Source organism: Pseudophryne corroboree, chromosome 1 (genome assembly GCF_028390025.1).
Source record: "Pseudophryne corroboree isolate aPseCor3 chromosome 1, aPseCor3.hap2, whole genome shotgun sequence".
Lineage (NCBI taxonomy): Eukaryota > Metazoa > Chordata > Amphibia > Anura > Myobatrachidae > Pseudophryne > Pseudophryne corroboree.
The window spans coordinates 401,782,523-401,798,731 of NC_086444.1; the positions used below are offsets into that span (position 1 = coordinate 401,782,523).

Consider the following 16,209-nt stretch of genomic DNA (forward strand, 5'->3'; position numbering starts at 1 on the left):
ACAAGTGTTTTGCTATATTACCAAATTTAAATATAAGGAAACTTACCTTTATCAATCCTATACATTTTCTTGGTCTATGGCTATTGTGTTGTTATGGTTTCATAGATTAGCTCTGTGACTTTTAGTTGAGCAGTTCAGAGATATCTAGCAGAACCCAATTTTGGGGATACCAAGTCCAACCTGGGCCACAGCCTGGTTTCACGCACCAAGGGCCATATTCTGATTTGAAGGTTAAGCAAAAAGAGTAAGTAACTTTGTATCTGGAACAAACTGTTGCTATGCAAGGGGAGCAGCTACATTTATATTTTTTTCTGTGCATGGTAAATACTGTCTGCTTTTGCATGTAGATCATAAATGTTTATTTTTACACTGCAACTTAGATTTCAATTTGGACTCACCACATCCATATCTAAATCTCTCTGCACGTTACATCTGCTCCACCTACAGTGCAGCATGGTTTTGCCCAGTTGCACAGCTAATTGCCCCTTTTTTTTACTTACTCCAAAAGCAGAATCAGGCCCCAAATCCTTATCTGGAAATTAGACAAAACTTAAATTCCCGTAAGTCTTTGATCTCATGTTTTAGTTTGCATAATAACTGCTCCTTCCGGCTCTCGACAGTCATTTTACATGTGAAAGTATTGGGAGAGGTTGCGTTGTGGTTGGGTGCAGTTTGCCAAAAGTGAGACAGGTAGAGAAAGGGTGAGAGAGGGTGAGCATCAATGTGTACAGGTCTAACTCTCATTTCATTAACCAAAAGCAGGCTTAATTTCTTGTAGTAAAATCCAATATTAAAAAATTTAATAATTGTAAAAATTCAAGGGCATAACTTGTGGTATAATTATTAGTGATGAGCGGATTTGGTTTTACTCGGTTTTACTCGGTTCTCAAAACGGCATCTTATTGGCTCACGGATGTCACGTGTTTTGGATAGCCAATAAGATGCTGTTTTGAGAACCGAGTAAAACCGAGTAAAACCGAATCCGCTCATCACTAATAATTATGTGAGGATCATACCTCTGGGCTGCTGTAGAAGTGTGACACACACAAAAAAATCCCACAAAGAAATGAGCCAATTGTATTTGAACGATTTTGGGGTACAGTGTTTGCTCTGAATTACAAGGCACTAGAGCAGTCCCTCTTTTTCCTATCTCATTGTGCATTCACCTGTTGTAACTTAAAGCACCTTTACTGATGTTGTGAATCATGGATCAATCTATGGAACAAGAGCAACCCAGTTCTATTATTGCTAGTAGTATTAGTACATTGTCATCCTCTACTAGTAAAATTGGCCTTGTTTATGGAAGTGCACTCCAAATCCCTCTCCTGCAACCTCCATCTGGCTCTAGAAACTGACACTGGGCCTGATTCAGATGTGGTTGGAGAGAGCATCACTGCTGCTCATTTGGAAGCAGCAGCGATACTGTGATATGGTAATGCAGCAGGAGGCATCTGGCATAAGTAGAGGCCTCCTGCATGCATTCGTGATCCAGTACTGGATCCGAGGAAACACGACACCATTGGTCAGCTAAGTAACCATGAGTCACGCAAGCCAGCCCTGCAGCCATGGTGCATTCTACCAAGAGGCCAGGAAATCTCCTCTGAAAGATGGAGACCTTGGCTTGTGTTATAGGTGGGTTGAGTTCGAGGAGACCCAGATGGGTGGATTCACAGAAAAGTACTTCAACAAATAACTTGAATATATAAATATGAATTTATTGTATACTTACAGTAGCTAAGGTTATTGATCAATTCAGCAGATGTTCAATACAGCATTCACATCAGCATACTCAGGAGCCTCACCCTCCTCGTCTAGAGGCTGAGTTATATTCAGATCATCCTGGCACTTCTGCAGTCAATGTTCATACAGGCTGTCTAGGCTGATTTAACATTGACAATTTCTATTTTATATAGTCTGGAGAAACGCCTCAATTATTTCATATGTACAAAATTCAAATTAGGAAATGTACATAAATGCTAAGAAACAGTAGGGGGCACTGTTGCCTCAATTTTCAGTGTTAGAAATAACATTATGTACATTGATTAACATATATTATATAGATTAACACACAAGGTAAAACGCCATTGTCTCCAAATGAAGATGCAAACATTCCAATGTTGACATATGTCCAACTCCAAACGCTTGTCTTGTTTTGGTCTCATATAACCAGACAATGGACATTGCCCTTGCTTGTAAAATATACCCCTGTCAGGAATACTGACACACACAGAACATATCAGTTTGTAATAAATATATATATATTTCCCCCTTCTTGTCCTATTAAAAACACCATATTATATTCATAACAAACTCCAATCACCTTTCTAAAGATATAAAATAAAGCACTCATATAATAATCAAATGATGTTAAAAACATGATTTGTATATAGTCTGTATGCAACCTGACATGTAATGGGTAACTAATACTATCTTCAGTATGTTTACTCATTCTGTTCTTTGTATTTGGTGCTAAAAAAAACACATGAAAGCATGAGAATGATAATAGTGAAACTTATATTTTTGTATCACTCCTGACAGCTTGGCACTTCCACCAAATGGAGATTACACGGCTGCCATCACCACCCCCTCTCCGCCCTCAAACAGCTGCAAACTGTCAGTCACTTGACGTCTGCAGTCATAGTGCACCCATCGGCACAGGAACTGTATGGCACATGCACAGTACTGGTATGGAGCATGTGCAAAGTAACAGACTCTTTCAATGTGGTTAGGTTCTAACTACTGCTGTACCTGCGAGTTACGCTTACTATATAGTGGAGATATTTTCATTAGAAATGTCAATATCCATAATGATATGGACCAGTGATAATCCAGTTATTAATATATAGGCCCCTAAAGCTGAAGATCAAATTCACAGAATCCTGATTAAAGTCTGAAGCTGGGTACACAACTAGATGACAGGCCGCTAACCTATAAAACAATTGGTAAGTGTATACACACTTACCAATCGTCCGCCCAATATTTTGTGCCTGTATCCCTATGGGTGGACATTTAAATGTGTCCATCCAGTTCACATGTCAGTGACCGGCGATCCCTGCAGCAATGCTGACTGCCTCCCTTAGTTGAGGTCATGTGTCCACACCACCCACTGGCACTAGAACGGGGGGGGGGGCAATGGGGCTGCTAGCACATGGCCAAAATATCTGAGAGGCGCCAGTGGTAGTACTGTTTAGTGGGGCGCAGTGTGGCTGCAATCTACAGTTAACATGGGCCATTTCAGGATGGAGATAATACCCTTTCCAGGCTGCCCCATCATCTCCCTCCTCACAGCCCTTCTTTGCCGGTCTCCAGGGCCCTACTCCCACCTGCACCCAGTCCAACCCCTACAGTGTGTGGCTAGTTACTGTGGTCTGGCCCCTCCTCATGGACCAGCCTTGCACCATTCTCACCTCCAACTTCATATGTTCCTCACCTCTTCCCCATCCCACCTTTGTCCTCCCATCCCCTTCCCTAATGCCCTCATGGCACCCCCTGACCTCCCCCCCTTTCAAACTGGGTTTGCTGAAAATGTACCCTGTAGAGTTTGCACTACATATGATCCATAGGATTGCATGGTTGTGTACAATCAGGTTGCATGCAGGTGCAGCTAGTGTCAATTGCGATGTGACTGCACGTGTGATTAATGGTGGCCGCATCTGTAGATAGATAGATAGATAGATAGATAGATAGATAGATAGATAGATATCTCTGCAGAGTTGGCCAGAAAACTGAGATGCGACCAACTGTGAGTAGGAAGCAAATGCCTCACTCATGCAAATAACAGGAGGAAGTGTGTGCTTGAGTATGACAGCAGGAGAGTCTTCACTGAGAGCACAGACAATGCTCAAAGACAGTATACAATCCATACACATGATATATAGTTTTATATATATATATATATATATATATATAGAACAAAGAAAGGAAGGCGTATCCGTGAGTTAAAAGATAAGTTCTTTACTAATATAAAAGTGTAAGCTCACATACATCGAGGTATATAAACACCAGCTCCAGTCTCAAAAAATCCCCATACAGGTACCTCCGGAAAGCACCTAGCAGTATCCAGAGAAGGAGACGCCAGCGGTCATCATCACCTATGCCGTATTCAAACACCGGGATTACGATCTGTGCGTGCAGTACTGTGCTCAAAACATCCCGACCGCTTTCGGCACTGAAGACTTCGCCGGGGAAGGGGGGGGGGGGGGTGTTGAGACTGGAGCCGGTGTTTATATACCTCGATGTATGTGAGCTTATACTTTTATATTAGTAAAGAATTTATCTTTTAACTCACGGATGCACCTTCCTTTCTTAGTTCTTTTTCCATGTATTGAGCCAGTGGAATGGCTCCCAGGAATTGGCGGCAGTATACATCGAACAAAGACTACATAATTTATATAAATGAACTGAGGGTTGTTTCTTCTGCGCAGTTTTTTGTAGTTTTATATATATATATATATATATATATATATGGGATCCGGTCTGAAGATCGACAGTGTCTAGGTCGACAATGTTTAGGTCGACCACTATAGGTCGACAGTCAGTAGGTCGACATGTATGGAAGGCCGACAGGGTTTCTAGGTCGACATGTGCTAGGTCGACAGGTCTAAAGGTCGACATGAGTTTTTCACATTTTTTTGGGGGGGGATTTTTTCATACTTAATGATCCACGTGGACTACGATTGGAACGGTAAAGTGTGCCGAGCGAAGCGGTAGCGGAGCGAAGGCACCATGCCCGAAGCATGGCGAGCGAAGCGAGCCATGCGAGGGGACGCGGTGCACTAATTTGGGATCCCGGTCACTTTACGGAGAAAACGGGGAAAAAAATCCTCATGTCGACCTTTAGACCTGTCGACTTAGCACATGTCGACCTAGAAACCCTGTCAACCTTCCATCCATGTCGACCTACTGACTGTCGACCTATAGTGGTTGACCTAAACATTGTCGACCTAGATACTGTCGATAAAACGAACCACACCCATATATATATATATATATATCCATCTTCATATATCCATCCATCCATCTTCCCTCAAGTACAAAATGGGTTTATAATACACTGCTTCTGTTCACTGTATGATGTCTTCCATATTTAGGAGCATTCTTGATTCCATACACAATTATGGCCATCTTCGGTGGTGTTCCTCTCTTTTACATGGAATTGGCTCTGGGACAGTTTCACAGAACTGGCGCTATATCCATATGGAAACGCATCTGCCCTATTTTTAAAGGTAAACTTTACAGTTAGCAGTTACAGTATTGCTAGGATAACATATAAGAGCTTGCTAGTGGGAAGTCTACTACTAATGATATTATGGCTTATATACAAAGTGAGGCCTGCCAGCAGTATACAGATGTCCAAGTCCAGACTGAAATATCTGTGCTACAGCTGTAGTAGTAATTTAAGGTGAGGTAGCTCTTGATGTGCATGTTGATGTGCATGATTTGTCCCATCACAGTTTTACGATGGGATTATAGCACATAGCCAGTAATATACCTCAATATCCAGTCATGCTACTTCCCTGGCTAGGAGACTAACATGGAAAAAGTCAAACCCATGTCTTACAAAAGTACAGTAGGTACATGTCTTTTCTTGTTTTATTAGGGGATTTAAGAAAAGGTTTTATTCTTGACTAGAAAATTGCATCTTGGAATCATCGGCTATGAAGAGTAAATGTACAAAATGCATGCAGACAATACTATGTTCTATGCTTCATTTTATCTAGGTATTGGATTTGCTATATGCATTATTGGTCTGTATGTGTCCTTCTATTATAACACCATCATAGCCTGGGCTCTGTACTATTTCTACTCATCCTTCTCATCGACGTTGCCATGGACAACATGTGATAACCCCTGGAATACAGCAAACTGCACTAGTTACTTTGGAAAGAACAATATTACTTGGACTAATTATTCCAAATCCCCTGCAGAAGAGTTTTATACGTAAGTGCATGTAAGTGGATTAACTTAGATGGTCTAGAAAGTATAATATTGTAGTGTTTAGCCTCTGTATGGAAGACTTAACTAGTTCAAAATGGCAGCACATATAAAAAATTTAAAATAGCACGTCAAACTTTGGTTTAAAAAAACCCATAATGAATCACTGTCTGTAAGAGAGGCTGAAAATAAGACACTCCACTTTTTTGCTTTGTCTCATAAATGCTACCTACATGTGTATGCCATGTTAATGACCTACTCTACTGTCAAAACTCATTGGGTATTCACTTCCCACTTCACTACTAAAACACTTCACTTCTGGTTAAACCAGTATCTTTGAGGTGTGATCTATTAGCCACAGGACCCTGCGCCATTGACATACTGTATAGCATAATTTTACTTTTAGTCATGGTGGTGATAATTGTGGGATGCTGTGACTTCTCAAGGTGTCTAGCATCTGCAGTGACAACATAGTTTGCCATAAACCACTTTCAGCACTTAGTTGAGCCATTAGGAAAAACACAGGCAGTAAAGAAAGACCAGTGTGCAGCACTATCAAAAAATGATGTGTGCGTAACCCTGCAATAGATTAGATAAACAGAGCCTTGAAGACCCCTTCCAACACTTAAGCATTTGGAGAAGGTTGACAAATGTATCCTAGGACAGCATGTAGTCAGATTTTAGGGTGTTATAGCACAGTGCTGGATATCCATATTCCAGACCACTAGTCCATCAGGACCATCCCAGTCAGGACTACAAAGTTATTTGTTTAATTTGAGCATTTGCCATAGTCAGTGTAGTTGAGAGGCTGACAGGTACTGTAAGTGAAGATACTGGGGATATATATTGTGTTTACCTCAATTATCATACTAGTATTACCACACTATGCTCCCCATCTCATACTGTCAGGGACACTAAAGGGTAAATATACTAAAATGGGAGTTCTATTTAAGATGGGATGTTGCCCATAGCAACCAATCAGATTTCAGGTATTATCTTCTAGAAGGTGCTAGATAAATGAGAAGTGGAATCTGATTGGTTGCTATGGGCAACATCCTATTTTAAATAGAACTCCCATCTTAGTAAATTTATCCCTAAATCTTTTAGGGCAATGGTTTTTGTAAAATGTAAGTGATATCCTTATCTCAAAAGAAATTAATATCAAGATTTTGCAAAAGAAAAGCACTAGACAATAAAATAATATTTATTTATTTTCATTGGAACAATTATGATATGTGAGGAATTCTAACTATTTTGAATTCATGGAATTTGCACTAAATTTGCACTAAATTTGTAGTTAGGATTATGATTAAAATGTTTTAATCTGACCAAAGATATTTTGCATTTTAAAAGATTAAAAAAGGGATATCCCAAGAGGGAGTTCTGGAAAGGAACACCGGTACTATAACAAACTGTTTGCAATTTGCTTTCTTATAAGTATGTATACACATTATGCGAGGTAGAGACCACATTATGCCAGGTAGAGCCCCTAATACACGTTATGCCAGGTAGAGCCCACATGCCAGGTAAAGCCCCTGATATACATTATGCCAGGTAGAGCATGACTATGACTATTGGTACCTTTGTTTAATAATAACTGAATATATTATAATTGCACTCATTGCTGTAAATTTGTTTCTATCATTGCAGGAGGAATGTGCTTGGTATAAATGAGGCAGATGGCTTGGATTATGTTGGAGGGATGAGATGGCAGCTTCTTGTCTGTCTATTTCTCATCTTTACTATTGTGTACTTCAGTTTATGGAAAGGAGTGAAAACATCTGGAAAGGTAAAGATACAGAAGGATGTACATCTGTAATGGGCAGGCTATAATGATGTTGTACTATACACACCAGAACTGGCATGTGAAAGTTCACCCGGGCAGTCTGGGGGTAAAGGACACCAGTAGCAACCAGCAGTTGGCTGGAGGGGTCTGGGTAGGGCCTGTGTGGGGTGTGGTAGGGATGAGCACAGGACCTCATCCCTCCACCGGCACAAAGTATATATAAAGCAGTTGATCCGATTATCTGCCTCCTCCTCATCTGCATCATCTGCAGCCCCAGTGCCGATTCCTCCTCCTCCCGGTCACCGCACTGATCACCCCACTCAGGGTCTTACCCCATCCTGACAGACTGATTCACCTTTTCCACCCACCAGTAAGTGGCCACACGTGTCCCCAGTGCCTCCACTCTGAGCACTGTGAGATCTGGTGGTTCCTGCATCTTTTTCCTGGATACTGCTGCTACTTGTTGCCAAGTCTTGGGATGGCAAGTAACGTGGGGTTGCAGCATAGTATATGGAGGAGGGGTACAGAGTGTGCACTTTATGGTGAGAGCAGTCTATGGAGGAGGTAGATGCCCTGTATATAGGGGCACTATATGTAGGGGTACAGGATCCTATATGCAGTATGTATATAGGATAATATATATAGTGGTGGTGGGGGGTGCAGTGTACATAGGGGATGTGTGTGTGTGTCCTTGTCCAAAACGGCGCTCCATTGGGTGCCCTTCAGTGGCCGATGGCAGGGCACCCAATGACTATATTGAAAAAATCTCTATCTCCACTGTCCCTACCACTCCACTCTCTTCCCAGTCCCTATATACCCCAAGCCTCCCCCCTCTCTCCCCACCAGTACCTATCTGCTCCAACCCTTATACCATCTCTCTTTAGCCCCAGTCCCTATCTGCCTATACCCCACTCACAACCCCACCCCCCATTCCTATCTGCCCCTCCTGACTCTCTCTCTCTCCAGAGCCCCCTCTCTCCTTATGCAGCATGTGTGAAATAGATCAGTATTATTAATAATAACAGCAGCAGGGTAGGAGGCTGTATCATCTCCCTGCAGTATCAGTTTCACTTTCAGCTGTGAGTCATTTGGTCCGTGTGTTGGCCTCTAGTGGCCACTGGTGCACACAGACTAGAGGTGAGGAGCGAGCAGCCTTAGCCTTTTTTTTTTTAATAGGATATACACCTACTGGAGGGAAAACAGGTTGCACTTCACTGGTAACACCAATGAAGAAAGTGGTGTTTATTCAGTCAATGTTTCTGTAAATACCCCTTCAGCAGAACACACATATGAACCTAGAAATATGCCCATCAGTGTGTTTGGAATGAATAAACACCAAAATTAAAACCATGGGGGTGATTCCGAGTTGTTCGCTCGCTAGCTGCTTTTAGCAGCATTGCACACGCTAAGCTGCCGCCCTCTGGGAGTGTATCTTAGCTTAGCAGTAGTGCGAATGAAAGATTAGCAGAATTGCGAATAGAAATTTCTTAGCAGTTTCTGAGTAGCTCCAGACTTACTCAGCCATTGCGACCAGCTCAGTCCTTTTCGTTCCTGGTTTGACGTCACAAACACACCCAGCATCTGCCCAACCACTCCCCCGTTTCTCCAGCCACTCCTGTGTTTTGCAACTCGAACGCCTGCGTTTTTCCACACACTCCCATAAAACGGCCAGTTTCCGCCCAGAAACACCCACTTCCTGTCAATCACACTACGATCAGCACAGCGATGAAAAAGCTTTGTTATGCTGTGAGTAAAATACCTAACTTTTGTGTAAAATAACTAAGCGCATGCGCACTGCGAACCTTGCGCATGCGCAGTAAGCGACTAATCGCAGTATAGCGAAAATCGGCAACGAGCTAACAACTTGGAATGACCCCCCATAAGCGAACTTTACAGAAAATCAGTTGCATTCATTAAATGATGCTTAGGTTATCCTAATTTATGATTTAAATTAATCACAAAAGGCATTGGACATCAACATTGTCTTTATTACAGTTTATGTGCAACTTTGGTATGTTTATAAGTTTTGCAACAAGCAATCTCAATTTTGCCATTTCTACACTAAATTTCTAAATATTGCACCCCAAAGTACTTACAGCTGTACCACAAAATGTGCTTGCATTGTTGTATATATTATTTTTAATGAATTTTAACAATCTCACCCATCCAGCTGTTTCTCTCATCTGTTAGAACATCTGCTCCTCTGCAAATGCAAAGGACCATATTTTGTTATCTAGTGTGCAAAACAGCCCATTTCTGGTGATTAGTATGCAAGGTATAAAATCACCAACATTGAAGACTATCAAATCAGGACTTCTGCACGTCAAAGCTGCGCATGTCTGAAAAGGGGAGTGGTTTGTGGGAATATCGTTATTGCGAGCCATGCCTCCCATTTCATCACTGTGGGGGCATGCCCAACGCTCTGTGAGCTGCTTGCATGCCCCCAGTCCCACTGTTTCCCACAAATAGACGCCGTGCACACAAGTTTGTATTTGTGTTGCAGAGTGTCATGAGTCAGGAGTGCACATAAGTAATACAATGTTAAGAACACAGGATTGTATACAGAGTATGTAGAATTTTGGATTATACATGGGTGTCACAATTCTTACAAGGATAATATGGATGTTTGAATATACTTGATAGGATTTACTAATACCCTGGGCAGAAGTGAGGAACCTTACATATCAGTGGTTTTCACCAGGGATCCCATTAATGGGATTTGGGATTTGCTGTGCCTAATATGACAGTTGGGGCCCTCTAACTGGGTTCCTACAGCATGGGGCTAGTAGACTGTGGAGAAATTGAGGGCCAATAAAGAGACTGGTCGCATTGAGGTGTACTGGAGCAGAGTGGACAGGAATGGGTCAGAAGCAGACTGGCAATGCAGTACCAGGTAACAGGCATAATCAGGTCAGGGGAATAGCTGAAGTCAGAACCAGGAGATCACTAGAAGCAGTACCAGAGGGGCAGACAAGGCGAATTGTCAGACAGACCTAATCAGAACACGGAATCACACTGGGAGTAACAAAGAAACAGATGCTGGAATGCAGGTATAGAGCCTAATACTCTAACACTGAATAGTGCACATAGACTTCGTTATATAGGGAGTGGTTCCGATTTGGCGCCAGCATAATTTTACAATAAAGTGGCATTCACATTTATATGGGAGCTACAGCAGCTCTGTCACAGCTGCTGGGAGCAGAGGGAAATGCCAGAACCCACAGCTCAACGCCAGAGTAGAGGAAACAGTGGGCAAACCATTCAGTAGCGGTAAGTAAAGTCAGTAATTGTGACCCCTCTCATCCCTGCTCTGAGTCGCCCCTCTCCCCATCTTAATGCTTGGACCCTCTGTCTCACTCACTGCGCAGTAGCTAAGGGGAGAGAGAACCATCGGGCTCTTTCCTTCTCTTTCCTCCAGGCTCTGAGTCCACTGCAGGGAGCATTTGTTCTCCTAGCATTTGCACCCTCTGCTGGCTGGTGCTATACGCACCAGTGTAGTTGGTGTAATGGTCAGGCTGGCCTACTGCTGCACACTTGTTCTGCTGGCGCACTGCTGTTGACCTTCCCTGAGAGGAAGCTGATTGTGTTATGGACTCTGATTGACTGCTTGAGACCGATATACAAGCAACCCTGTACAAGTAAGTGAACAACTAGAGCTCCAGTGCACTCCTGGGAGGCACTTGATATCCTGGCTGTCGGGATCCCGGCTGTCAGGATCCCGGTGCTCTGCATACCGGTGCTGGGATCCCGACCGCCGGGATACCGACAACTATTCTCCCTTTTGGGGTGTCCATGACACCCCTGGAGGGAGAATAAATAGCGTGGCACGCGTAGCATGCCACCGTGATCGCAGCGTGTTGGGTGCAGCAAGCCCACAAGGGGCTCTATTGCGTTAGCCCCGCTGCCAGCATTCCGGCGGTCCGCCCAGGGATCCCGAGTGCTGGTGTATCGTAGTACACCCCTTCTAAACATGTAGCCTATGTAAGAGGCATACTTTAAAGGCCCAGATTTATCAAGCCTTGGAGAGTGATAAATAGCACGGTGATAAAGTACCAAACAATCAGCTCCTAACTTCCATGTCACAGGCTGTGTTTGAAAAATGACAGTTAGGAGCTGGTTGGCTGGTACTTTATCACTGTGCTACAGTATTTATCATCCTCCAAGGATTGCTAAATCTGGGCCTTTGTATGCAATAAAGAAGAAATTTAAGAAACACAGGATAAGGACCCAAGCAATTGACTCTTCCCTCTTATAAAGTCATGCCTTACTGTACTGCTTATAAACAATATAATTCCACATGGACATATTCCATATATGGGCTTTGTAGGTCGCTTTAAAACCTCAAAAATGTAACCTAAATTGGCATGTAATTCATGCAATTATGTACAGATGTGTCTTTTTGTCTATCTAAAGTACACATCGGTGGAAGCCCCAATTCTGCTTATGGAAATTGGCCCTATGAAAACTCCTGGTGCGACCTATTATGTGATTATGAATCCAGATAGAAATGATGCAGTAGTAAAAGAACTAAAACTATCAATTTCAAATCCTAGCTATCCCTTAGTTCATTTTTTTTAAATCTTTTTTTCTATTCATTTACAGCTATTGAGAACCAATCATAGTTACTGAATGAGAGGATATTGTGAATGCCTATTTTACATATGACATTATACTCCATGTTTTTTACATCAGTAGAATTACACCTTATTACATTTGTTATATTGTACCTGCTAATGATTTGGCATCTAAAGCTTACCTAAAAGATGCAAGGAAATGCTGAAGGACATGTAATTATTGAGTTCTTGTGTGGAGAGGCAGGAGACTCTACAGCCACCTGCTATCCCTGGGAAACCCGTGTAATGCATTCTGTCCACACCATAAGGATTGTTTAAACACCTTGTTCTGCAATTTGAAACCTCATTTGTGCACAAGGCAGACAACTGAGCCTAGCCTACATTCTGCAAGAGCAAATGAGTCTAGCACACAACTGACAATTCCCTTTTATCATAAGATGCAAATGTCATTCCCCTACATTTCTCTCTTTATGTACTAACAGATTGGCTTCTGGGAAAATGCATTTACACAAAAATAGTTGGATGATGCAATAGTACTTATGGATAGAACTATTAGGAGCCTCTATACAATTTATAGATACAAACCCTACGCCAGTCACAAAATGTGACAAGGAATCTACTGTATGATAGGTAGGCAGTGACTTGCCAGATGGGATCTGAAAAGATGTCTTGAGGTTTGCGTCATAGAAAAAAACTACTATGAAGAGTGTGAACCAAAGAGAAATGGTCCTGTAAAGTGTCAGTTCTCCAGTCACACCCTGGGCTTTTTTCCTTCCAGGTGGTATGGGTGACAGCGACTCTTCCCTATGTGGTCCTTTTCATACTCCTGATCAGAGGAGCTACCTTGCCCGGGGCATGGAGAGGGATCCTGTTCTACCTGAGACCCAACTGGGAGAAGTTGACAGATACTGCAGTAAGTAACAAACTTAAGAGCAGCATTGGATGATTGTCGCGGCAATTTAAAAACAGATAAATGTGCAAGGATTGTTGTATTGATGTAAAGGTTTCCAAGTGCTGACCACTAAAGTAGTGACCATTAAGACTGGTGCAGGGATTTTGGTAACTGCACTGTTCCCAAACATGGGGACCTTCTGGTTATGCAACTTTATGGATATAGGAGCATATTTATCATTATTATTATTTTTACTAAAATAATGTGAAAATAGGTGTATTGAAATATTGTAATATGAATTTGGGAGAAGTTATCACAGCCAATTGCATATTGTGATTAATATGCCCCATAGGGGTCAATTTAATTCAGCGCGGATTGAATAGCGCCGGGAAGGAGCTCCCAGTGCTATTTTATTCAGAGTGCTGTTATTTCAGAGAAGTGCGGTTCTCATGGACTAAACAGGGTGTGTTGTCATGAGAACCGTCATTCTCCGACTTAAATGCCCGACACCATCGCGCCAGTACTTTTGTCGAATTTATGTGTGAGAAAAAATTATTTCCTCGGGCATTGCACTGCGCTGAATTTAATAACTCTGAGAGCTCCCTCCTAGCGTCATTCAATCCGCGCTGAATTGAATTGACACCATAGAGATAAACAGAAAACAAATATTTTATTGAAGTTTTTTGATCTTCTTTATTGGCTTTCTCCATTGTACTCTTTGAGCAGTTCCCTCACAGTTTAATGCACTCCTTTATTTGTTAGATTATCTTTTGGTAGAAACTCAGCAGAAAATCACATACTATATGTCGCACATACTGTATAACAGAACTGTAATAGATTTACATCTGACCATGGACCAGACCAAAGGCGTATATTACTAAGCGGTGGTTACACATGCGGAGGTTCTCTGGCATATTAAAGGGCACTATGCATATCGCTAATTTACGAAATCCCAAACTACTAGGATACTCTAGATTTTAGAATACAATATGACATCAAATCACCACTGATACTCCCATTAGAAATTCAGAAAACCCTGATTTATTAAGTAACAGGTTTAGAACCAGCCACAAACCTGGTAACAAACCCAGCCAAAAAATGAGTATGCTATTTATGTTATATGGATAATCAGAAGGAGAGGGCAATCATTATATACTGAATCAGATAACAGGAAGCATATAACATTGATAATTGGTAGTAACATTAGGGAAAAGGAGGAATGGGGGAGACTCGAGCACTAGAAGGATATGAATGGCTCAAGGTATATGTCAGAGTATATCTATAGCAATAAAAGTCTCATTAAACATGAGGTTACTGCACCATACGTGGAGGTGCACCTCTGAGAGTATGTATGTAATGTCAAAGAAAGACAAAAAGGAACTCTCATTTGTCTAAGGGCATTCTTATAACCGATAATAAAATGTATCTTTTGATTCATAAGTTGTAAATATTTTGAAACAAACATGTTCACAAATAGTGACAAATAGCGAGAAGTTCAAAAATTACTGATGGTAGCTTACGAAGAACTGTATTAGCAATAAAATATTATATCAAAGTAAAAAAAATCACAATATATTCTTAACAGCAAACATACAATACACTATGCCGTTGGTGCCTGATATAATCGAACCATTTTTGTGTTGAAGACTGCATATAAATCCATGTTATATTTGGCAGACTAGATAAGAGTTGCTTTTATAGTAATTTAACAATTAAGAGAGACAAATATACATAAATTATGAATCACATTATTCTAATGTCTGTTTTTTGGGTTGTTGTTTTTTTGCTATGTACTTAGTGCACGCTTTCAAATGGTAATTAAAGTATCCTTGTATTTGAATCTCACTTGATCTGAATACGTGCAAAACTTGTGATATACAGTATGCTGTTCTGTTAAGGGAGAGTACTCCATATGACTTTGTTTGCTGTTAAGAATATATTGTGCATTTTTCAATTTAGATATAATATACTTGGCCCAAATGTATTATTGTAAGTCTTAAGAAGTGATAAAGTGGAGACTGATAAATATTGATAAAGTACCAGTCAATCAGCTTCCTAACTGCCATGTAAAAGGCTGTGTTTGAAAAATGTCACTTAGGAGCTGATTGGCATATCACTCTATGGGGGAAATTCAAATGTTTGAAAAATCGGTTGGGTGTCTGTTTTTTCCTGTCTATAGGAAAAAACAGACACCATAGCTGACTTTTCAAACAATTGAGTATCCCCCTTTATCCGTCACGACTTTATCACTCTTTAAGGCTTAATACATTATTAATACTACGTGAGCTACCATCAGTCAATTTTGAACTTCTATCTATTTGTTTCTACTTTTGAACATGCTTGAATTAAAAACCTTGATAACTGATAAATATGATATTAATGAAATATGAATTCACTGCTATTTTATGTTTCAAACTATTTTATGATTGTGGCTACAATTCTAATTATTATTACAGCTATATAAATGGCACTCACATCAAAAAATAATAAATGTTGCCCACATCAAAAAAATTAAACACCAATTAACATCAAATTAACAATACTCTTTTACACTCCCTGCCATCTGCTTATTATTTAACCTCTCCCCCCCCCCCCCCCCTCCCCCTCTTCCTGGTTTAAAGCACTGTTAAACTTCAGTTCACTATTACTACTTAAATATAAAGTAAAGTACATTGAGTCACTACAGTGGTTCCTAAACTTTTTTCAGAATTTTTGTCACGGCACCCCTGGGCCCAAAGTTTCTTATTGAGAAATGTAGAAAATGTTGAAAAAAATATTAAATTAAGTAAATTATGTTTACATGTCATCCTTAGGTTTCATTGTGTTGTGAGGGACACAGTTTGCTTCTATTTGCCCACATATTTTATGATTGGCAGCCACAAGCACTGGTTTTGTCTATTACTTTAGCAAGAAATAAATAGTTTGAATTGGTCCTGGACCACCAACCTGAGGCACCCCTCAAGTGTCCCGCGGCGGGTGTGGTTCGTTTTATCGACAGTATCTAGGTCGACAATGTTTAGGTC

General features: G+C 41.1%; 1 protein-coding gene across 1 annotated transcript in view; it reads left to right on the top strand.

Annotated features, from left to right (window-relative positions):
- The first annotated feature begins 5,096 nt into the window (after positions 1–5,096).
- The window catches only part of LOC134887531 (sodium-dependent serotonin transporter-like), a 117,632-nt gene continuing 106,519 nt past the window's right edge, over positions 5,097–16,209 (top strand). The window contains exons 1-4 of the mRNA XM_063913223.1: positions 5,097–5,225; positions 5,721–5,940; positions 7,585–7,723; positions 13,073–13,207. Of these exons, the coding sequence (XP_063769293.1) occupies positions 5,117–5,225; positions 5,721–5,940; positions 7,585–7,723; positions 13,073–13,207 (603 nt within the window). The 5' untranslated portion in view covers positions 5,097–5,116. The remainder of the gene's footprint in view (positions 5,226–5,720; positions 5,941–7,584; positions 7,724–13,072; positions 13,208–16,209) is intronic.